Here is a 22,672-nt window from a genome sequence, read left to right on the forward strand (position 1 = left end):
CTTTAATGCTGCTGCACAAGACTTATCAGGGCCCTGCTAAAACCTCCCTGCATAGTTCAACTTTTTCTTGTTTTATTAAGACTAGAATGTCAGACAACAATTTCTCATTGATTTAATATCTATTTCTAAGTGATATATATAAAAAGCTGTACATTCCCTGCCGTGAAAGTATTACGAAATATGCTTTCATTTCCATCTTCCCTTAACTTAGATATTAAAATCCCGAATGGCTCGTTTATCAGAAAACTAAAACCCTACGGCCTTTGAATCAAAAATGATTTGAAGATAACTCAAAACTGATTGGAAAGAGAACGGACAACTTACTTGTATGATTTAGGGAGTGATACAAGGCCCGAAAAAGGACATTATAGTGTTGTGGTGTTTAAATGACTTCTGATCTAAGTAATGTCAATGTTTTGATACTTAAACTACAAGACAAGATTCTTGATACATTAAAGCCCATCTGCTCTGATTCCATTGGAAATTGTTTTGTTGTAATCAAGATTCACCATTTGATGAAATCATATTGGACTGAATGAGTTGCACACTGAGCTATGTAGCATGATCAAGCTGAAAAGAGGCAAGATGGAAGACAAGTATTCAAATAAAGAAAATATCAACACTACTACTAGCTATTTATCTACAAATTATGAATTGAATCATTAAATATCCATTTATTCAGGTTCACTTTGTCTCACTCTTACACGTAATACAATCTGATCTACAAAAACGTCAGCACATGACATTTGGACATTTTGGTCAGAACATAGAAGATACCCAAAGAAATACCCAAGTGGCCTGCCTGCATGTTGTTTAGCTTCTGAGCAATAAACCCTCCCCTCATACCCAAACACGTCTGACCCATTTCATCTTCTTAAGTCTTTTTTTGTCCTTAACAGCTGTTTCTCTGCCATACCAACCAACCAGGTTTACACTCAGCAGTTTACGCAGCCATTCCCAAGGGGAACGCCTTGAACAAAAGAAACAATATAAACTTAAAACTCAAGACAAACCAACTATAGTAGAAAATAAGTGATTTTAGAACAGCGTGATGGAGAGGGGGAAACAAATCAAAATCCTGGGAGGGAAAAAACGAAACAAAAACAGAGGAAAGTGCTAATCATTTTCAGTTGAGTTTTGCATTAGAAGATTTGTAAGTCACATAAACCAACCATCAACAACCCGGGCCACTCCCCCAGCCCCGAGCCACTAAAGGTAACGCAGAGTGGGAACGGTACAGCCAAGTGTCTCTCGTCTCTCTGGAGCTCTGTGTGATCGGGACGATGCGTCCAGGATCCTGGATGGAGGGGAAGATGGGCACCAGAGGAGAGTCGGGTGGCTGGAGGGCCGTTATGCTGTGTTTAGGGGGGCCAGCTGTACGCTTGCTCTGAGGAAAGCATGGCAGTAACAGCTGTATCCCTTCAGGCAACATAGTGGTACTGGTTAGGAGTCTCCTTGTCACGTTCCATGTAGTCTCTGTCTATGAGCGACTCGATCCGCTTCTTCAGATCGCCCGGCTGCAGACAGGAAAGAAAGTCAATTATGAGCTTCGTGTGTGCGTGTGTGTGTGTGTGTGTGTGTGTGTGTGAGTGTGTGTGTGTGTGTGTGTGTGTGTGTGTGAGTGTGTGAGTGTGAGTGTGAGTGTGAGTGTGAGTGTGAGTGTGAGTGTGAGTGTGTGTGTGTGTGTGTGTGTGTGAGTGAGTGAATAAAAAATCTAGAAAGGTAACAGTTAAATGACTCAATGATTGTTCCATGGATTTGACTTACAATGAGCTTAAATAGATGTCAAAATTAAGTTAAAACACTTATAAATATTCATAATATAAAATATTTTAGAATGAGTAACAAGGCACAAGTATCATAGTACTTTAAAAAGGGCTGGTCCCATTTGTATAGCAATAGTGTATGGAGTGAAAGAAACATTACATCTATGCAAAACACAAAACGTTGTCAATATTTTTCATTCTCCTCAGTCCCCAAATGCCCATTTCAAGTAAATGCTTATACCTCGTTTTAACAATATCCATCAGTGCTCATAAATATAAGTAAACCATGCTATACGCAGGTAATAATGTGTTTTCATACACCGTTATAGAAATCAGTTATCAGTTCAAAGAATAAGAAGAAGCTTAGGAGTGTTCACCTTTACGGGGAACTTGAGCTGGTTGTAGAGCTCTGACACCAGGAGGTTGTGACTGAGGGTCTTCCTCATCTTCATGATGCGCACCACAGCTGCATCGATCTGATACTGCCTGTCTTGAAAGACGCGCTCTGTGGTGCTTACCTGCTCCTCTACCTGTAAGAACAATACGTACATATGGATTAAACCATCCTTCTGCATAGAAAAACATACAGTGCAAGAACAGCGTCAAGCTTTCTTTGCTACTAACATCCATACGTCAAAACATCAAAAGAAAGAACGATGTTTTACCGTTTCCTTCATCTGGATCTGGTTGATCTTGATGCGGAATAGTTTATGTTTGAAATCATTGTTGAAATTGAAGCGGTCTCCGTCCTCCACGTCCTTCCCTCGAGGGTTCTTGTTGAGGACGCGAGCCTTTCCGCAGGCCAGGGACTGCAGCGTCCGCCTGAGCTCTCCCTCCTCTGTGCAGGACAAGAGACAGTCTGTGACACCAGGCCCCTCTCACACAATAGAATAGTTGTACTACATGTTTGAAGACGTGTTTAACCTATGCCTGTGGCAGTGCGGATCTCATCCACGCTGAATTCCTCTCCCTCATTGAACATCAGCAGCACCAGCGTCTGGAACAGCGACACCTGCAGCTCTTTCTTCCCCTGTGGCAAAAAGGAATGATTTTAAGTGTGAATCAGAGGCTTTCCCACGCCTTTCCTCTTTCAGTGTGCATTATGCCCTTACCTCCTTAAACTCTGCCTTTAGTACAGCGTGGCCCAGTGTGGGCTGCCACTGCAGCTTCCTCCCACTGTGCTTCCCCAGGTAGAACAACTTGAACACCTCCTGGAGTTTCACCATCTGCACAAACACAAAGAGAGAGTCTGTTAGGGATCGGGTGATGACTCTGCTAAGAGATCATCAGTATGAAGACACAATAGTACAACTCTGTGAAACCAGATTTCATGTTCTTTACAACTATTGCTCTGAATATGACAATATTCTGAATTTGTTATGGGTTTTATATACAGCATATCATGTAATGTTATGAATTAGGCATTCAAATTAAGTATTTTTGTTAAGACAAGATGGATATGCTTAAAACTTAGAAAATAAGTGGTGAGTATTTTGATGGCTGCATGTAAACAGGAAAATAAGTGAAATATTCATTTCCATGAGCCATGCAAGCAGCTTAGCAGGAATATTGTTAGGAGACCGTGGGCGAAACTGATTATGTTGTGCATGGAAATGAAGTGTTTCCCAAATAACTACTTGAAACCATCACACTAAAATAGAACAGATGAAAGGCTAAATATTGTTTAAACAAATAGTCTGCTGCTCAAACTGTAGTTCACAAACAAAATAGAAAACGGCTTCCCTCGATGCTTCAGTGTTTTTGTCAGACTGAGCACAGAGTGCACATTAAGGAACCCCATCAAAGACGTGCGTACCTCTGGGGGCAAGTGGACCTCCATGGGTATGTATGAAGGCCAGTAGCCCATAGTGAGGATGTTCACAGTGAGTTCGATGTTGCTCGGCTCGCTCTGGTTCTGCATATGCTGAGCAGAAGAATCATACATTTTATAATAGTGCATGTCAAAAGGCATTTAATGACACTCAGAATGCATACAGATACTGAAAGACGGCATCAATATTTGTATTCTGCTAATATTGGTATTTATGTGGAGTACCTGTTTGAACTGGATCATGATGTCTTTGGACAGTTCCATGTCCTTGAACATCCCCTCCAGCTTGCTGGTGAAGGCTGCTCCGCACTCTGGAGGAAGTCAAAACCACAAAACATTGAATCATTGTCACACCTACACATGAGCGCTCGCCATGTTGACAATGATCATAGTGAGAATGAAACTTCATGATCAGATAAAGTCTAAACATGTTGTTGCAACACAGCAGCGCCGTTGAACAAACACAAAATATGTACGAGGAAAATAACAAATACATATATCTAAACTGTTTATCATCACAGCAGACAATACATTCAAGACCCGACATCTGATCTTGGATTCAACTGTCTCTCATTTTAGTATAACCATGCATCTCCAATAATGTGATGTTTTTATTTGCCGTCCAGGACACGATTGGAGTTCAATACAGTGTACACACACCTGCATTGATATCATGAGTCATAACGTTCCTCAAAGGGTTGACCTACAATCTTTGAGCAGATTTTCATTTCATTTTTGACTTCAATGAGATAACAGACTATCCCAGAAAAGTATGAATCCATGCCACGAAGCCTAATAACTGGCAGGTAACTAACAGAACCATGCGTTCAAATCATTATCGGTGATTATCTGACATTATCTTCAGTTTGTCAGCTCTACTCCCAAGCTCTGACACAGCGGTTGGTTTTTTGGCTGCATATCTAAATGCCATGAAAGACACTCAACGGACGATCATTTTTTTAATAATTCTGGAATTGATATTTAAGACAAAGAACAGCCTTTCGACTCACCATGTTTGAGCTTGGAGAGCATGGACTTTTCAGCGTCAACAGAAGCACTCTTTCCAACCAGCAGACGCTTGGCCAAGTCCTTCTTATAAAAAGCCTCAAACACATCTTTTCCTGGAGCAAAAGACAACAGAGAAAAAGCTCTTATCACAGTGTTAAACGCTTCGTAGTGGTTGAGAGCAATATTTGTCTGAGACAGCCAGCATTGACGACGGAAGTGAAACTGACCGTGTATGAAACGGAAGATTATCATGATCTTATCCAGGATTCTCTCCAGCTCTTCCTCTGTAGCCTCTTTGTTCCCCGCTCTCAACTTAGAGTCCACATATTTAGCTGGATGGGAAGCAATATATTATTACAGGCTATAACTAAAGAAACCTAATGAAAAGGTATGTTTATGAGTAACAACTGCCATGTCATTCATTTGCCTGACTCACCAATAAGTTCAGCGGGTTTGTTGGGCCTCTTGTTGATGAAGGTCTCGAAGGCCTCCTTCATGGCGTTGATGAACCCCTCATTCCGCGCAAAGCAGTTCTGTGCAACGTTGTCCATCTTGTCTTTGAAGTCCAGCAGGTCTTGCACCATGTCCTTGTCTTTCTCTGGAGTGCAGACAATCTCTCCACCGAAGGACTGAGACCAGGGACAGATTCATCAATGTGCAAATGCATCTCTCAGACCATGTTTGTCTTGATAGTAATGCTTTGTGTGTATGAGGTCAGTATGTTTACCTTAATGTAATCCCTCCAGAACTGCAGCAGTGTGGGGAGTCCGCCCTTCACCTTGCTGAAGAGCTGGTAGAGGAGGCACAGCTCGGTCACACGATTCCCATCCAGCATGGTGCTCAGTCCTGGGATAAAACAAATGACAGTTATTGCACATTATGTTATGTCCATATGGAAAATGTTACAGCATTTTAGCAATTTCACATTAACAACACTTCATTCAGATTTCAAACGGGATGGATGTGTAAGTGCAGGAACGCAGACGTACCTTTTTGTAGCATTGCAGTCATGTGTTCTCCTAAAAGTTGTTTCTCAACACAGCTAATAAGTGGTTTCCTGCAAGGTACGTGGGAAAAAGAGAGAACATGTATCAAAAAGATATAATAAACGCATACATGAAAGGTTTGTCCATTTATTCATTCAATAAAATGTTTGCATAGCAACTTTTCCTGGTTAAGTTTCTTAACTATTTGTGGACTTAAGAATAATAAACAAAGCTGTAACCTCTGAATAGTGTGGATTTGACCATTATTAGACAATTAGAGCTAAACACATGCTTTACTAATGTGGGTTATTAAAAATCAAACAAATGGATAATAGTAAAAAGAATGACAAAGAAGATGTGAAGGGAATTTAACATAGGGCTCTGTATTAGAAATGTAAGCAAACACCTGACACTATAATGAACCATTTGTCTACAAAAAGTACATTTCAAAACACCAGGCACTTATTGATCTATTTACAGAGGCCCCTAACGGCCCTACACACGGCGGCGTGCGTTGTCGCTTGTCGGCGGGGGGGGGCTGAAACTCGACCAACAACCAATCACATGAATCTCCCGCCCCAGACACACAAGCACGCGGTTTGATTGGCTAGAGCTTGTACTGGCATATGATTCGATTGGCTGACGCCTCCGTCAAAGCTTCAAAAGTAGAACATTGCTGTATAAGTGGAGCAATGTTCTACGCTTTGCTCCCACAATGCAGTTCGGCGAAGCGTGGCGTCACCCCATTCGAAGTGAATGGGCAGAAGCGTTAGCGCACGGCGCCGTGTGTAGGGGCCGTAATGGTATTGTATTATAGGTTTACCCTGTGTTAATGTTTGGGAAGAAATGATAATGAATGGCTATTTATGTTCTCTTTACTTGTTTCTCTTGGTATGCACATGCGTTGTTGTTTTTTATTAAAAAGTGTTAATTATGGAATTTAGAGAGTTAAACATTTAAAAACAAATTACTGAGTGCTCTGGTCGAGGTAGCTCATGATTCGATCGTTCTCCTCCTCCAGCCGACGAGCCACGTGGTGCAGGTACTCAGGCACCTGGACACATAAACATGAAGATTCAGAGCAGTTGCATGTGATGGCATCAAGTGTGTGACGGATTAGTGATCAATACATCAAATATCCATGAATCCTCCCACTCACATCTCTCTGCTGCATCAGCCGCTGTCCCTCTGCAGCGTACAGACGATTGGTCTCGATCAAAAACCTCTCCTCAAAGGAATCTTTGTAAACCTGAACAACAGATAGAAAGTTTCTGGGTGTAAAAACAATGACATAAACTCAAGTCAACTAGTTTGTTAGTAATGAACCAGGGGCATAGGTACCTGCAGGTCTGACAGCATGCCCAGCAGACTCCTGATCAGACTCCGGTCGACTGTCTCTCCGTTCCGCTCCAGTTCTATCTGCTCCAAGATGCCGTCTACTGTCCGTTTCTGAACCCCGCTGTCACTCACAATGTGGGTACGAAACAGTTCCAACCCAGTGTCCCTGCATGGTAGAAATCATAGCCTCAGCCTCCTAATACAACTTGACAGACAGAATCAAAAAAGCATGTTTGCATAAACTGTAGCTTTACCAGATGGAGGGCAGTAGGGAGTTCTGAAGCACATAGGTACGATCCAGGAACAGAAAGATACTTCGGATCATTATCTATAAAGAGAAAAACAACAAGAGTCTTAAAGGAAACGTTCTTACTCAAACCGTCTTGATGTGAATGTTTGTCAAACATCACACTTACAGTTTGCCTGCAGTGATCCTGCCAGCAGCGATTCATTCGCTTCAGGAAGGAAAGGTTGTCCAAAGACTCTGTGAGCTCCATGTTAAGGAAAAACCTTCACACACGTTCAAAGTATCCTTTTGTTAGCAAGCATGACATAAACCATTTACCTCACTTATTTGCTCAAAAAAGATTTGGGGTTCAAGTTAGGTAAAAGCAATCTTTTTACTCTTTACTGAACATTCTGTAGGTCTTATTAGAGGGGGGAGCATACATCAAGTCCACCTAAATACAGAGTCTAAAAACTGTTATTTTTACAAATTACATTAATTAATTACATTAATGAAAAGGTCCTGTAATTGCTATAACAGACAAACAGCCCTTTTGTTTTAGGATTATAAAGCTGTCAAACTTGTTGTATGTTGACCTCTTGTGAGGAAAGACTGCAACAACACCTGAGGTGTAACAGGAGAGCCAACACTTTCTAAATTAAGTTGAAAGCCATCTGTTAAATCTCATACATGTACAAATAAAGCTACAAGTTTGTGATACACATTAGCACTGCATTTTGGCTTAAATCGCTACAGTAAGTAAAGGCTGGTCCAACTGTCCTCTCTTACATGAGTCATGGGCTGCTTGATCTGAAGAGGATTACTAAATGAACATTTCTGCAGCGCAGTATTCAACAGGGCTGAGAACAGGCCAAATGCAGTTTCATTTCCAAAGCTTTGAGATAAGATACTAACTGCCAGGAGAGACTCAGTGACACAATGCATCATGATTCTAAATGTTTTCACAACTTCAACACATGGCTTGAGTTATGAGTCTGTTCACAAAAAAAGGATATTCTCTAAACTGTTTGATCTGGGCCTGCACATGATCTTCACACACTTGCCGTAGCTGCTTGTACAGCGTGGGGGAGACTTTATACGAACACAGGTTTTCTACCGCCTTCAAGAAAGAGAGACAAGGGAGAGAAACAAGAGCAGGAAAAAAAAGTTAATGTTTGTCACATTATTTCTTGATTTAAAGCTATTCTTGCAAATGATGAGTAGCACTTTTGATATGTAGAAATGGTAGCTACCTGATAGAGCTCCTCCAGATTGTACTTGATAGAGGTGCTGTTCTGGATGGCTCCCACTGCATCTCGTAGCTTCAGCCATGTATCCTCCGTGTAGTTCTCGGCTAATTTTGGCCTGTCTGTTGAGAGAGAGAAAAGCAACAATGTTAATGAATACAAATGAGATATTGCCAAAGAAGATAAAAGGAAGCATATAGTGAAAATAACAAATGTATTTGCATCTTAAAACATGGTTTCACGTGTTTAACCAAACATGATAAGTTGCAGGTTTGTAAAACCACAAGCTTTTTAAAAAAATGTGTTTTTAATTGTCATTTTTGGGATAACGGACAATAAACCAAGGCCTACACCACATACTGTGGACCAGGTGAGAAAGTAAATACTGATTTTGAATGGCAAAAGGTACAGAAGTATAGTGCTTTATTTTGTGACTTTTTGTTTAATAAATAGTACATAAGTTGTTCAGTAGAAGTTTGCACATATGTAGTCCTAAAGAAATGCTCGGCTGCCTGTATTCAAAGTAACTGATTGTTAAAGCTCTGTCACAATTATTAGTTGATAAACAAAAACAATAATAATGGCATCCTATCACAAGTTGTCAAATGATTGCGCAAAACTACTATTTCATCTATCAATAGCAGCCAAAAAGATGCACAGTCATTGTAACAGGTACATGTGTATGTATTTGTTATGTGGGTAAAAAAGAGAGAAAGAAAAACATAAAACGTCACATTATCAAAGTCTTATTTATTATATTATTTGATTAATAACTGAATTAGTCTACTACACCCAATGCGTGCTCAAATCTGATGGGACAAACAGAAGTTGTGACTCCAAATAAATAAATGAATCGAGAAAAATAAATGACTAGGAGATGTGTGGTTACAAAATGAGTCTATTAAAATCGGACATAAGATAAGATGGTACTTTACTGATCCCAATTTGGGAACATTTTGAAATTGCTCTAATCAGACTATTTGGGGTAAAAAAAACAAACAATATGTGCCCAACTTTGTTTGACAGCATCATCTAAAAGTTACACGCTCAGTATTATAAAAGATATGAAGTGACGCTGTTAGGTAAAGGAGGTGAAAACGACCAGGGACAGACAGTACCTTTGAAATTCTTGATCACTAATTTCTTTGAAGCGCCACTCTTGCTGGAGGCCACGGCGGAGCTCCGGGCCATCCCGTTGGTGTTGTGCTCCGTCAGGGCCGAGAAGCTGGCCCTCTTGTCCTGTCGGGTGTCCTCTGCCATTATCAGATTGGCGTGAGGGTTCAACGCTGTATGCTTATTTTCTTTCTTAGTTACTGTTTGGTAGTCCAGTCGCCTGTTTATTACTCACTGTCACAGACTCTTTGTTGAACCAGTTGTCTTTGGTGGGCAGCCGAAGTGTATTTAAAACACATTTACAAACACACACACACTGACTAACGTATATCAATCAGAAAAAAAAAACATAACTACCGTAGGTGAAGTAAACAGATATCTAATGTTAGCTAACAGTGTGTTATCTGAAACTGCAGCACACTTTAGCTACCAGCTACCGTCTTCTTCTAAACACTTCAGCTTGTTTTCCGGATAACGTTAGTCCATGCCAGTGCTGCCTACTGACAGAGGTATATCACTGCGCCGGTAAAGAAACAAGGAAAAACGACAGAGTTAGCGTTGATGTAACATACCCATATTTTTAGTGGCTTTCTTTGCCCACATAGCGTTAGCTAGCTAGCACAACAAAATGGCTTTTCTCAGACAGTTCAGTTGGACAGGTGCATCCTGGGTGAAAAGCGGCCGAGGTGCGTTCAGTGACAGTTTGACCTTTCACTGTCATTTTTTTTCTTCCAGTTTGTTGGAGAGCTCAAACATTAAACACATTTAAATTAATTTATACCGATCAATAAAGAGTATTTGAGGTAAAGTTATACAAGTCACAGTATTATTATTATTATTGTTGTTACATATTTAATATGATTAAGTTTCATAAATATTTCTTCGATTTATCACTGATTACATTGAATTGACATACCGAAGAATCATGCAAAAAGCTCAACTTTAAGCTTATGTTTATAGATGTGATTAAACATGAAACAATTATTAATATAGTTGACCATTTATTTTCTTTCGATTGATATAATATGATTTATGGACTACTTATTTTATTTCTTACATAGGCCGCCGCCTGATTAATATTACTGGAAAATGTGTAGTGATGAATCAATATGTACGTTGATATTCATATGTACATGCACATTTTACATTTCAATAGTTCCTCTAAAACACTGCTGAAACCAGGACAGTCAATGTTGAAGGGGAGTATAGGATATATCAGTCTATGCGATAATGTAGGCTTAAAAGTGCACTGAAATGTTGTTTCTGTATTTTATTATGTTGACAAAATGTATTCATTCAAACATGGTACCTTTTAACTCCACTTCTTTTATCTTGAATTACCCTCAGAAATTGTAAATCCCTTTTAGTCATAATGATAAAAGATAATTGATGACTATTGTAAAGTTTAATCGGTCTCTTGGGGAAATTCCCACAATACCTTGCAAAATTATAAAAAATAATACAAATAAATATGTAATAATAATAATAATTATTATTATTATTATTATTATAAATGAACACTTCATCCATCTATAACCACCTCTGTCTTTCATTGAATATTATTGACTTTACTATGAAATATTTAAGAAATCAGTTTGAAAATCTTTGAAATCTAACAACTTTTCTCGATCATGAACGCACCCTGTGTAGCAGGGGAATCACGGGCCGTTTCTCAATCGCGAGGATGCTGGCTTGGTAGTCGCGTACTTCCAAGTCACTTCCTTCAGAAACAAAGCAAGTATTCTTCCAAGCCACGGCTTCGGAAAACGAAGAAGAATGGAACAGGCTAACAAGTGTGTCTCTCTAACGAAGAAGAATGGAACAGGCTAACAAGTGTGTGTCTCTCTAACGGTTTCAACATAAACTGTACCGAAAATAAATACCTCACGATGTCTATCTAATTATGAACTTGCTTTACTTTCACGGAACACATTGTTGGTGATAACAAAGTAACATATTTACATGTTCTACGCCACTACATACTTACATTTAAATGTGTGCTGCGTCGGTTCAGCCATTCTCCGCAAGGGTTTTTGAAATTGGACCGTGCGCAAAGCATTGTGGGGATTTTAAGGATGCGGAGTCTACCCATGTGGAGCCTCGACATTTCCCCCAAACCAAGGACGCGGCCTCGGTGGAATTCCAAGTATGCTGGAGATTGGAACAGTCCTTCGGCGGCACTCGATGACGTAGTATCCTTGAAATATTGGCTTGGAAGCCAGTATCCTCGAGATTGAGAAACGGCCAGCATCACCTGCAGCCAGCAGGACTTTCAGTGCAAATGGGCGGTGTTTTACAGTGGACAAGGAAGACCTGAACGCTCCCAATTCAAGCTGTATTTTATGTTTGTCGCTGCGGTGCCGAACAGAGCACCATGGCAGTAATGTCTGACTGTACATTTATGTCGGGGCGGCTGTTTGTGGAGTGGTGAGCCTGTTGGTGTTGATCCGGCCTGCCGTCCTGAGCGCTGTCTGTAGCGGTAGGTATGCTAACAGGAACCAAGGAGGGATAATCTTTTCCAGGGAGGGCAGGCTGGTTGGAAACTAATCTCGGGAGTTTTTTCTTTGGACAGTCACCCAATGAGACCCATTATGAAAGCCCCTCCTTTAGCCACATACAAAATATAGCTGTGCTAAGTATTAATTAGCCAGCTAGCATTGAAATCACTGGTCTATATAAGCTAACGTTAGCCTAGCTAGCTCGTACAGAAATCTAAAATAATACCTATACGACCAAGTCTTCTTCACATGTTTAAGTTAACTCTCCCAAACGTAAACCAAACATTCTTCCCACAGACAGCCAGTGCTAAACATTGAACTTTGTCTTTTGCTACTGTCGTTAGCCTCCATGGATTTGTCGCTAGCTAGCGTTAACAATATTAGCTGCTGTCACCACTCCAGCAACCTTACGTTACATGAGAAAAGTGTTTTAGCTAATGTTTTTTTTAAAGAACTGGCTTGGAAATATGACTGACTTATATTTAAGATATAATAGAATATTTTTGTAAGGAGGTGAGTTAGCTATACAATGGTAGTAAAGGAGCTTGTTACCATAAAATGACATACATTACAGATACCTTTTAACAATTATGTCTACGGAAATAAATTGTCTTGTAAAATGAACATAATATTTATGAACATGGGGGTAAGCCTTAAGAAGTATTTGTACTATTCAAGTATCACACCCCAAAGCCCAGCCCTCTACTTGCATTGCAGGGCAAGGAAGAGCAAAACAGAAAGTATATATATTTTCACGTGTCAGAAGAAGATAAGCTATACACATATTAAACACAAAACACTTTAATATGTGGATGTTAAGTTCTCAACAAAGACTAAGCATTGCCATCCTACTTTTAAAACATGTATTCATATCTATAATAATCAGTGCCAGATTGTCTGTAAAGGTTATAGAAGGCAGCACAGCTCTTTGCATTTTAATTTAGTCAATAACTTGTTAGATCTTTAAAATACCAAAACATTGTAAGAAATGTTTGACACAATTTACAAGAGCCCTGTTCTGTCTTCAAGTAGAAGACATGAAGTTTGTTGTGAGTGAGGGACACCCTTGCTGCAGTCTATCCTATTTTGAAACAGTAATATATAGCCAGTGATTTCTTTTTGACGTTTTGCAGTATCATTTTATTTAATAAGTCTGTTGTGTTGAAGCCTGTCTCTTTTGTGTCTTCCAGTGTAGATGCCGTGACTGAGATGAGTGTGAAGGCGTTTGAGCTTGTCCCCGCTGTGGAGAGAGATCTCCTCATGGGGGACAAGGCTCGCATCAACATCGAGTGCATCGAATGCTGTGGAAAGCACTTGTACATGGGCACCAACGACTGCTTCATCCACCACTTCCTGCTGGACGAGGTCACTTCCTCCAAAGGGAAACTGACCTACTCGGCGCAGAAGCTGCTGCACAAATATCTAGGCCTCAAGAAACCCGTTGCTGAGCTGCGTGCAGCCTCCGCCTTGGAGCGTCTGATTGTGCTCTGCGATGGGATTGTGTTCCTAGTCGACATGGTGACACTGGAGACCGTGCCGTCGGCAGCTGGAGGCGGAGCCAAGATCAGAGGAGTGACAGCGTTCTGCGTTAACGAGAACCCGGTGAACGGGGATCCATTCTGTGTGGAAATGGGTGTGATCTCCTCCAAGAAACGGACGGTGCAGATTTACATGGTGTATGAGGACAGAGTGCAGCTGGTCAAAGAGGTGACCACCCCTGAGCAGCCCTGTGCTGTCAGTGTGGACGGTTACTTCCTGTGCCTGGCCCTCGCTACACAGTACATGATTCTGAACTACAACACAGGAGCCTCCCAAGACCTCTTCCCTTACAACAGCGAGGACAGGAGACCCATTGTGAAGAGGATCGGAAGGGAGGAGTTCCTCTTAGCAGCACCAGGTGGTCTGGGTGAGTCAGCACAAGAAAAGGTCTTTTAAAGGATTCATTCAGTCCCCTCAGAGGAAAAGGCTTTGATGTTATTACCAGACGTAATTTACAAAGGTTGTAAATATTTGCTGCATTGCGTTTTTGTAGAGAAGCTATAAACAACAAGTGAGACGACAGTGGATAGTGCTTGGAATTTTAGCATACCATTTTTAACTCACTTTTATGGGATAATTATAAATAGAACACTTTTTTTCATAACAAGGAAGTACCAACAACAATCTGAATGTCCATACATTTGTGTACTTAAAAATCAGTTGTAAGTCTTACTTTCTTTACTGGTTTTCCATCATCCTTCTACCTGTATGACTGTGATATTAATACAATCACATATTTTTAAATCCCGGTTACAAAGGGCTTCACAAAGGCAGAAAAAACTGATCAGTCACCAGGTTTTAAAATAAAACATAAATCAAATCATTGGCAGTTTTTCATACGTTTGATGTACCCATTTGTAACAGTCTACTCAATCGTTGCATCTAACAGTTCCAAAATTGTCCCAGCCTTTTTGCAACTGCTGGTAAATAGTTTTGAAAATGATTTCTTTTTAACTTTGAAACTAGTTTGCATGACCTTTCCCTGTTGTTTCTCAAACTGTTTCTCTGAATCTTCTCCCAGGGATGTTTGCCAATGCAGAAGGAGTATCTCAGCGAGCTCCAGTCAACTGGTCGGAGAGCGTGATTGGTGCTGCCGTGAGTTTCCCCTACGTGGTGGCTTTGGATGAAAGCTTCATCACAATCCACAGCATGCTGGACCAACAACTAAAACAAACCCTTTCCTTCAGGGATGGACACATTCTGCAAGACTTTGAAGGTATCCTCACATATTGGACACCTACGTTGTCTAATCAATCAAACTATATACATGGTTTTAAAGGAAAACTCGACCAATTATCTTCATTCAGAGATTTGGGTGTTTTGAGCTGCTAATGTAGGTCAGGCAGGGATTAGGAGCACCAACAGAGGTCTCACTTCTTTCTAACTCCATTCATCCAGAATGTTGTTTATACCTGAGTCACATCACATGAAGCAATTTGTCAGATTTCTCACCGCTCACTAGAGACAATTCATTTTTTATTCTAATTTGCCCATCACATATTGATTATAGAGAATGGAGATACATTTGGACTTTGATTGTCAAATGCTTCATCGTTTGAAATTGGAAAATAGCCTCTGTTATTAGATAGACCAGGGATGGAAAGTGTCACTGCTTAGCTGGATAGAGCTGTGCGGTGCTGTCTTGATTCCATTACATAGAATATTTCATTTCAACAACCAACATTTAACTGAAGCTGGCTCTTTCCAGAGCTAAATAAGTTTAAGAGCTATGGGATTCAAAATCAAATAGAGTGTGTTGGGTTTCTTTAAACAAGCCAATTGGTGTGATGTCATAGTGCTTATCAGCAGCTGTTGGTTTGAGAGTGGAAGTTTTGACCTGTGGGTGTTGTTTTGTTTTAGGAAAGGTCATTCTGGCGTCCACTAAGGCCGTGTACGTGCTTGTCCCGCTGCCTCTTGAGAGACAGATCCAGGACCTACTGGCCAGTCACAGAGTGGAGGAGGCGCTCATCCTCACAGAAGGAGCACAGCAAAATATCCCCAAAGACAAGTTCCAGGTAACGAACTGTTGCTTTGAATCTATGGCTGAAATGTTCTTATGTGTGATTGAAATGCCCTTCCATGATTTTGATATTACAAGAAATGAATGATAATATGATAGCTTTGCCTGGACTGTGACCTTCAATGTAAACTGTTACATTATTGACCATATTTTTTAAAGTAAAAAAACGATTGTCTCATATATTATCACTTGCTACAGATTTTGCACAAAAGGATCCTCCAGCAGGCGGGGTTCATACAGTTTGGCCAGCTTCAGTTTCTGGAAGCAAAGGAACACTTCAGGTGAGAGTCAGACCCTGGTGTTTCTTAAACTGCTCTGTTGTGACAACTCAAGAACCATTTAGGTCCAATGTTTTCCTGAAAAATATCCTTATGTGTTTTATTTTAAGTGATATCAAATACCCATTGAAATATCCTTTTCTATCACAACAGATATTAAAGATTGTGCAGCTATGAGGAATGGTCTTCCTTCTATTACTGCGTTCTAGTTCCTGTAGTTCCCTGCTTTTAGATTGAATCCTTGATTGATTTGTTCACTAATATTCTCAGGAAGGGTCAGCTGGACGTTCGGGAGCTGATCTCTCTCTACCCTCTGCTGCTGCCAGCTTCCTCTTCCTTCACACGCTGCCACCCTCCTCTTCACGAGTTTGCAGACCTGAACCACCTGGCGCAGGGCGACCAGGAGAAAGTGCTGCGATGCAAGAAATTCCTCATCAGTTATTTGGGAGAGGTAAATGGAATGATAAAAAAAGATGTATATGCATGTTATAATGGAGAGAGTTCACGCCTCAGTAGTCCATGTATTACTACATCCGTAGCCATTGTTTTGTCTTCTCTCCGAACACAGGTACGAAGCACAGAGGTGGCCAATGGCTGCAGAGAGGACGTGGACACGGCTCTGCTGAAGCTGTATGCTGAACAGGACCACGACAGCCTCCTCGACCTGCTAGCTTCAGACAACGCCTGCCTGCTAGCAGACAGCGTCCCGTGGCTGGAGAAATATCACAAGTGTGTAATCATTTTGGTTTCGTGCTCTTACTTTTAAGATACGTTTGTGTAATTTCTTTCAAAACGCAAAGGAAATGCCTGTATTATAACGCAGACATTTTAATTTGTTTAGGCCCTTCACATGTGTAGATGGGCTCATATAATTACAATTCATCTGAAACAGCAATCAAATATCATAACTATATATTCCACAGTCACCCAACACATTTTAGATGGATAAATAGCCCTTAAGGTAAAGACAATGTAATGATTTGATATTGAACCATCCCATTTACAACTGTATCCAGTTTAGTCCAGCTAATTTCATATGTTGTACAGAAACAGCCTTTGCTATACTCACTGTCTTTTTTCCTCTTGTAGATATTTTGCACTTGGGCTTCTCTATCATTACAATAGTCAGGATTCTGCAGCACTTCAGGTATGTGCACCTAAAATGAGTCTTCTGAAGGAATCAGCGCCACCATTTTGTAGATATTTAACGAATCCCCTCTTCTTTTCTGACAGCTGTGGATCCGCGTTGTAGACGGGGATCTGCAGGACTCCACCAGGTCCGGCCTCTATGAGTACATCGTGGACTTCCTCTGCTCCTGCTCCAACCCGGACCTCGTGTGGAAGCATGCAGACTGGGCCTTGGCTAAAGATCCCACGGTACGTCACCAGCACTTTAGATGACCTCAAGGATCATTCTATTATTCATTGTAAAAATGTAAACACAAGTATAATTTCTCCATTGTCCACATTATTCGAATGCAAAACAATGGAGTCAGGAGGGCAGCAGAGATGTGATCAGTTTTAGTTTTGTTTTCAGTTCCTTACAAAAGTCCTCATTTAGCACCCTTATATGTACCGATCAGTGACGTGCGGTGAGGTTCATGGCTGGTGAGGCACTGACTCTTTCAGAGTCAGATTTACAAATATTATATTTTGACAATAATCGGAATATTCTGTTATTTTCAAAAGCTTTTTTAGTCTGATGTTTCGATTAATTTTAAACAGACTGTTCAACAAAAGGATTTTTAACATTTTTAGTTTCATTTAAATATTGGATTGTTCTCTCTTAGTAAGATCCAATTTTCAATACAATTTTGGTCTTACCTTGACTTGAAGATGAAGTCCATTTGCCTATCCTTCTAGACAAAGATCTTTTTTGCGTAGAATAACAGAAGCAACAAGAACCTGTGGGTTCGCGTGCGGCCCCTTCAGTGCGGCAGAGGTTATGGCTGCCTCCCCTGGTGCATTGCCGTTGTATGATGAGACCAGCGAGCCTAAATATCATATATACGTGAAATAAGTTATTTAGAGACTATGCATGGGGCGGATACATGTAATAAGGAGATCTACAATCTACCTACAGTGAGATGGTAACAGGCATGCGCTTAGTGCCCGCGCTCCAGCAAGTTTCTGTGGGGTGACGCATCTGAGGTGAGGCAGATCTCATCTGGGCCTCACCTCACCCCGCAGTAACTGGCTGGAGCGCGGGCACTAAGCGCATGCCTGTAACCATCTCATATTTGAGCTAAATTAGTGCCCGCGCTCCAGCCAGTTTCTGTGGGGTTACGAGAGGCAGAGCTCGTCCCTGCCTCACTTCTCATCGCTACCCGTAGTTGTAGCGGAGCTCGGCAAATTTGCCGATTTTGACTATAAAAAGCGATTGGAATCAAACAGAAATCACATTTACAACACAGATCAGTGGAGACATTTTATTATTATTATTTTTGTTTTTGTTTAGTTTTTTTCCCGTCACATTGGAGTATGACAGGTGAGTCTCTGCCTCCCCTGACTGCAGAGATGGGGTCGTTACTAAAAAAAAGTAATATATTACATATTACTTTTAAAAAAGTAATATATTACACTACTTCGTTACTCTCTACATAAAGTAACTCGTTACTTTACTCGTTACTTTACTCGCAGGGCCGGCCCGCCCCTCCCTACAGGCAGATCACGCAGACTGCGGCGCACCTACAGTGTAAGCGCGCCACAGTTTTGCCTCTGCGAGACTCCACTTGCACCCCCAATTACTATTGCATTAAGGAAGACATAACACAAGTCTTTCTTTTTATATGCTCTAAAATAGGCTACCAGCCTACCACAACAAGCTAACAGTCTGTGAAACGTCAATACACTAATTAATGAAACCAGTTCAAGACGCATTATTCTTATCATTCTTTATGAGCGCATAACGGTAAGGTATCTAATTACTTATTTATTTAGTATTCCATAACTTAATAACATAGATGGTCAAACTAAAGTGGTAGAGACAGAATTCCTACAATGAAGCGGGACATTGAACTGTTCACCCGTGAGAGGGCGATCAACAAAAGAGAGCGAGCGGCCCGTTGAGGGAGTTTACAGATGAAAAGACTCAGCCATGTTTATGCAGCACTGCACGTGGATATGTGGTCTCGCAAGTCGCGCAGATTACATAGGCCTACATGTATATAAACCTGCGGCGGAAACCCCTCTTGTCTGTCAGTGAGTGTGATTATCTTATAAAAGTAACGAAGTAACGCGTGTCGGGCCAATGTTAGTAACTGTAGTGTGATTACTGAATTATAAAAGTAACGCGTTACACTACTCCGTTACCGACAAAAGTAATATTATTACAGTAACGCGTTACACCCAACTCTGCCTGACTGCACGTCGCTGGTACCGATATACAACTCCATTTATGTGTGGATTGATACACTTCCAAATGTTTGTAATACAATACTTGTATCACTGGTATTCTGCATGCTTTCTCCTTCATGCCTGGTTATTTCTAACCTTCGTTTGTGTTCACAGATAGGTGTCCACATCTTCACTAAGAGGCCAGTCAGTAAGGATGTGACGGAGCTGAACCCTGAGGAGGCCATCACATATCTGGGGAAGCACAGCCAGGCGCTGCTTCTCTTCCTGGAACACCTGGTGCTGGAGAGAAAGATAAAGGTACATTCCAAATGATTACAAACATATCCTCGATCCTAGGATACATCGTAGATCACGTGTCAACAAGTGGTTGGCTTTCTCCTTGAGCAATATACACAAAATATGTGCAAGCGATGCTGATCCAAATGAGGGTTTCTGCAGGCTAGCAAGCAGCATTAGATGAGTTCCCAAGCAGTAGCACTTCTCCAAAGTACTGAGTTGCATTATTATTATATTTACATGAACTGAAACAGACTCTCTATTGACCACATTCTAAATATGTCACAGTGGCTCAATTTCCCTTGACTTACAATTCGGTAAAGAACATGTACATCATTCATTTCTACCTGGCTCATCACTGCAGTACTGCGACACATAAGTACTGGAAGGATGCATTTTTGTATGTGCTTTTAAAACTTAATTTGAAACCGATTCTCCTGATTTATTGATGGTTACAAAGGTGGATCCTGTCCAAACATAGTTTTTTCTTTTTAGGCCTCGCACTGCCCACAACAATGGGCTTTTTTTTGTTTAGTCAGTCTATCCCATTCCTATCGATGCAATGCGTCAGCAAAGCCTTGGGGGAATTTCTTCAAATTGACCACAAAGGCCCTCCTGGGCTCAAAGATGGATGGATAAGGAACTGGTGGTCAAAGGTCAATGTGTCCTCAAAAACAAGTTACTGTCATTACTACTTTGTATGCTAATTATCTGATGCAAGTTGTATGTAATACTGCACTTTTGAGCCCATCTTTCATTGTCTTTCAAGTAAGCTTATTAGAAAACGCTCTTAATCAAGGTTTTATCTGAATATTGTTTTTATTTTTAAGTGTATCTGCTTTCCTATTGAACTCAGATAGTTTTCTCTCATGTTTGTGTCTGCAGAAAGAGAAGTTCCACACTCACCTGGCCGTGTTGTACCTGGAGAGAGTTCTGTCGCTGCTGTCGGAGGCGCCAGCAGATGAAGAGCGCCTCAACAGAGCGAGAGAGCGGCTCCAGGCTCTGCTCAGGGAGTCCAACCTTTACCGGGCACAGTTCCTTCTAGGTGAGCCACAGCTCGGAAGATGCCTCAACACGGACATATTTGAATCCTATGATGGATCTCTCTATGTTTGTGTAAAGTTTGACGTAATGTGAGGATGTTTAGCTTGAGAATGACAAAGCTCTGCACATATTAATGTACTTCTAACACATATAGTTTGACAGTTGTGGAATCAGAAATGCTATGCAGGCTTAGTGCTGCTTCGAGGTGGAAAGGTGGAAAATCATTTATAGAAAGATGTGATACAGTAGGTCTCAACGAGAGTTCACATGCAGGTTTTGTTAATGTTTCCTTTCCTCCTGCTCTCTTTAGGTAAGATGGAGAACTGTGAACAGCTGCTGCTGGAGCGTGCAACACTACATGGTAAGCTGGAGGAGAATGACAAAGCTCTGCACATATTGGTGCACAAGCTCAAAGACTTCTCGTCCGCTGAGGCCTTCTGCGTCTGGGCCTCTTCTTGTCGGGATTCTGCATACCAACATCAGCTCTTTCACCTGCTCCTGGAGGTGTATCTAGACCGGAGCCTTCCTGGAAAGTCCCAGGCAGCAGCAGCAGGGGGTGGAGAGCTGGAGATGGCGGCAGTGGATCTCCTGAATCGCCATGGCGAGGTGTTCGATGCAGTCCGTGTGCTGCGCATGCTCCCTGAGGGCTGGTCCCTGCAGCTGCTGCGGCCCTTCCTGGGCCGAGCCGTCAGGGCCAGCATGCACGCCGGCCGCACCGCGCAGATCGCCGTGGGGCTCGCCCAGTCCGAAAACCTCCAACTGCTCCACGACAGGGTGAGGAACACATGACCGTACCCAAAAACATTAAACTCAGTCAAATACTTAATCATACTTTTAAAATGTGATGTTTTACAGGCTATGGTTATTTATTTAGTTAATGTTTTGTTGTCACAATATGAATAACTAATTTATCAATCCTGAGTCAACCAAACAATTATAAATAAACAACTAAAGAAAAGCTGCATATTTAAGGGTTTTACTCATGGTCGCCCCCAACCATTTAAAAGAATATACTCTATGCTCATTGGTGCTTTGTAACACTGCCCTCGTGTTTCTTTCTCCTCAGTTGAAAGACCGGAAGAAACCGATCTTTGTGTCTGAGAAGAAAGGATGCCACCTGTGCCACAACACCTTCAGCGAGCCCGACGTGGTGTGTCTGCCAGGTGGAGCGCCTGTCCACACACACTGTGTCGCCCAGAGAGTAAGAGACTCTCCCACTAAGAGACAGTTAACTAATAGCAGTAACCACACGTGAGACTTGACCCTGTAAGCTACCATGTGACTGATCGGAGGCACTAAAGCAGGACGTACTGAGGACTGTGGGGGATAACAAAAGCACAGAACATGATGAGAAACACAAACAAAGCTGTGTGTGAGAGTGCAAGGGAGAAACCTATGATTTCTTCTATTTATATATCCCGTGCTGCAATTGTACCAAACTGTCTGAAGTAGGAACAACAGCAGTCCGGCTGCCCAATAATCCATTTCTTAAAGAGGGGCCTCCGTGCTTATCCGTAGACTTCAGGGCGGTCCCGGTGAACTACAGAACACACAATATTTGAAACCTGTTCCAAATATTTCTGAAGCATGCATATTATTACCACTCTTACAGTTGTGGTCTAATCCCCTCATGGGTATTGTATTAATATTGTCCTAACTTGCACATTGCATTGTTTTAATGTCAAATACTACAACCTTCAGTGCTGATGCAAAGAGTCTCTGGCTGTCTTCTACTCTCTGTGATCTGGTCTCCCTGCTGCTTTATTTCCCCCTGGATGTTGGACTCGCAGTGTTTCAGTTCAACAGTTTGATCCGGGGACTTTTGGTTTTCAACCTTGTGTCGTGTGTGGAGCAACAACAGTGAAATCATCACTCAAACTGCTTCAAGGACCCTCAGAACAGCCCGCTTATGCCAACCAAAACATCTTTACCAATAATATGTCAGTAGGTTGGAAACATATCATCTAATCATGTGAAATCAAGCTTCATACATTTTGTCTATTTTTAAGTTACAAATGAAATAAATCAAGAGGGATATTAATGAACCACTCGCCTGCTTTCATACCGTAGATATATTGTGTTTGATTGGCTCATGTTCTAAGTGATAAAGATAGTTCATTTTAAATCCTGTCAACCACAAAACAA

General features: G+C 41.3%; 2 protein-coding genes across 4 annotated transcripts; one reads left to right on the forward strand and one right to left on the reverse strand.

Moving 5' to 3' along the window:
* Positions 1-650: 650 nt before the first annotated feature.
* cul4a (cullin 4A) lies at positions 651-11,623 on the reverse strand. Of its 2 annotated transcripts, XM_034219577.1 has the most exons (21): positions 11,503-11,623; positions 9,521-9,655; positions 8,409-8,524; positions 8,172-8,275; positions 7,346-7,415; positions 7,184-7,257; positions 6,933-7,095; positions 6,751-6,840; positions 6,563-6,645; positions 5,595-5,662; positions 5,333-5,451; positions 5,042-5,234; positions 4,833-4,937; positions 4,608-4,718; positions 3,823-3,908; positions 3,583-3,690; positions 2,879-2,992; positions 2,691-2,796; positions 2,432-2,604; positions 2,144-2,296; positions 653-1,517 (listed from the first exon to the last, which is right to left on the reverse strand). In XM_034219577.1, exons 2-21 carry the CDS (start codon positions 9,591-9,593, stop codon positions 1,422-1,424), a joined length of 2,205 nt encoding a protein of 734 aa, XP_034075468.1. In that variant the 5' UTR covers positions 9,594-9,655; positions 11,503-11,623; the 3' UTR covers positions 653-1,421. The 2 variants fall into 2 exon arrangements, with proteins under 2 accessions (XP_034075459.1, XP_034075468.1); XM_034219568.1 differs by lacking the exon at positions 11,503-11,623 and having other exon boundaries at positions 651-1,517; positions 9,521-9,862.
* Positions 11,624-11,711: 88 nt separating this feature from the next.
* On the forward strand, positions 11,712-22,572 carry tgfbrap1 (transforming growth factor, beta receptor associated protein 1). Of its 2 annotated transcripts, none has more exons than XM_034219550.1 (13): positions 11,712-11,994; positions 13,204-13,919; positions 14,574-14,768; positions 15,413-15,567; positions 15,771-15,853; positions 16,121-16,301; positions 16,419-16,579; positions 16,940-16,997; positions 17,084-17,227; positions 19,361-19,504; positions 20,369-20,528; positions 20,838-21,301; positions 21,594-22,572. In XM_034219550.1, exons 2-13 carry the CDS (start codon positions 13,223-13,225, stop codon positions 21,780-21,782), a joined length of 2,631 nt encoding a protein of 876 aa, XP_034075441.1. In that variant the 5' UTR covers positions 11,712-11,994; positions 13,204-13,222; the 3' UTR covers positions 21,783-22,572. The 2 variants fall into 2 exon arrangements, with proteins under 2 accessions (XP_034075441.1, XP_034075448.1); XM_034219557.1 differs by having other exon boundaries at positions 11,763-11,994; positions 13,209-13,919.
* Positions 22,573-22,672: the final 100 nt, after the last annotated feature.

The sequence above is a fragment of the Gymnodraco acuticeps genome, unplaced genomic scaffold (genome assembly GCF_902827175.1).
Source record: "Gymnodraco acuticeps unplaced genomic scaffold, fGymAcu1.1, whole genome shotgun sequence".
Taxonomy (NCBI): Eukaryota; Metazoa; Chordata; class Actinopteri; order Perciformes; family Bathydraconidae; genus Gymnodraco; species Gymnodraco acuticeps.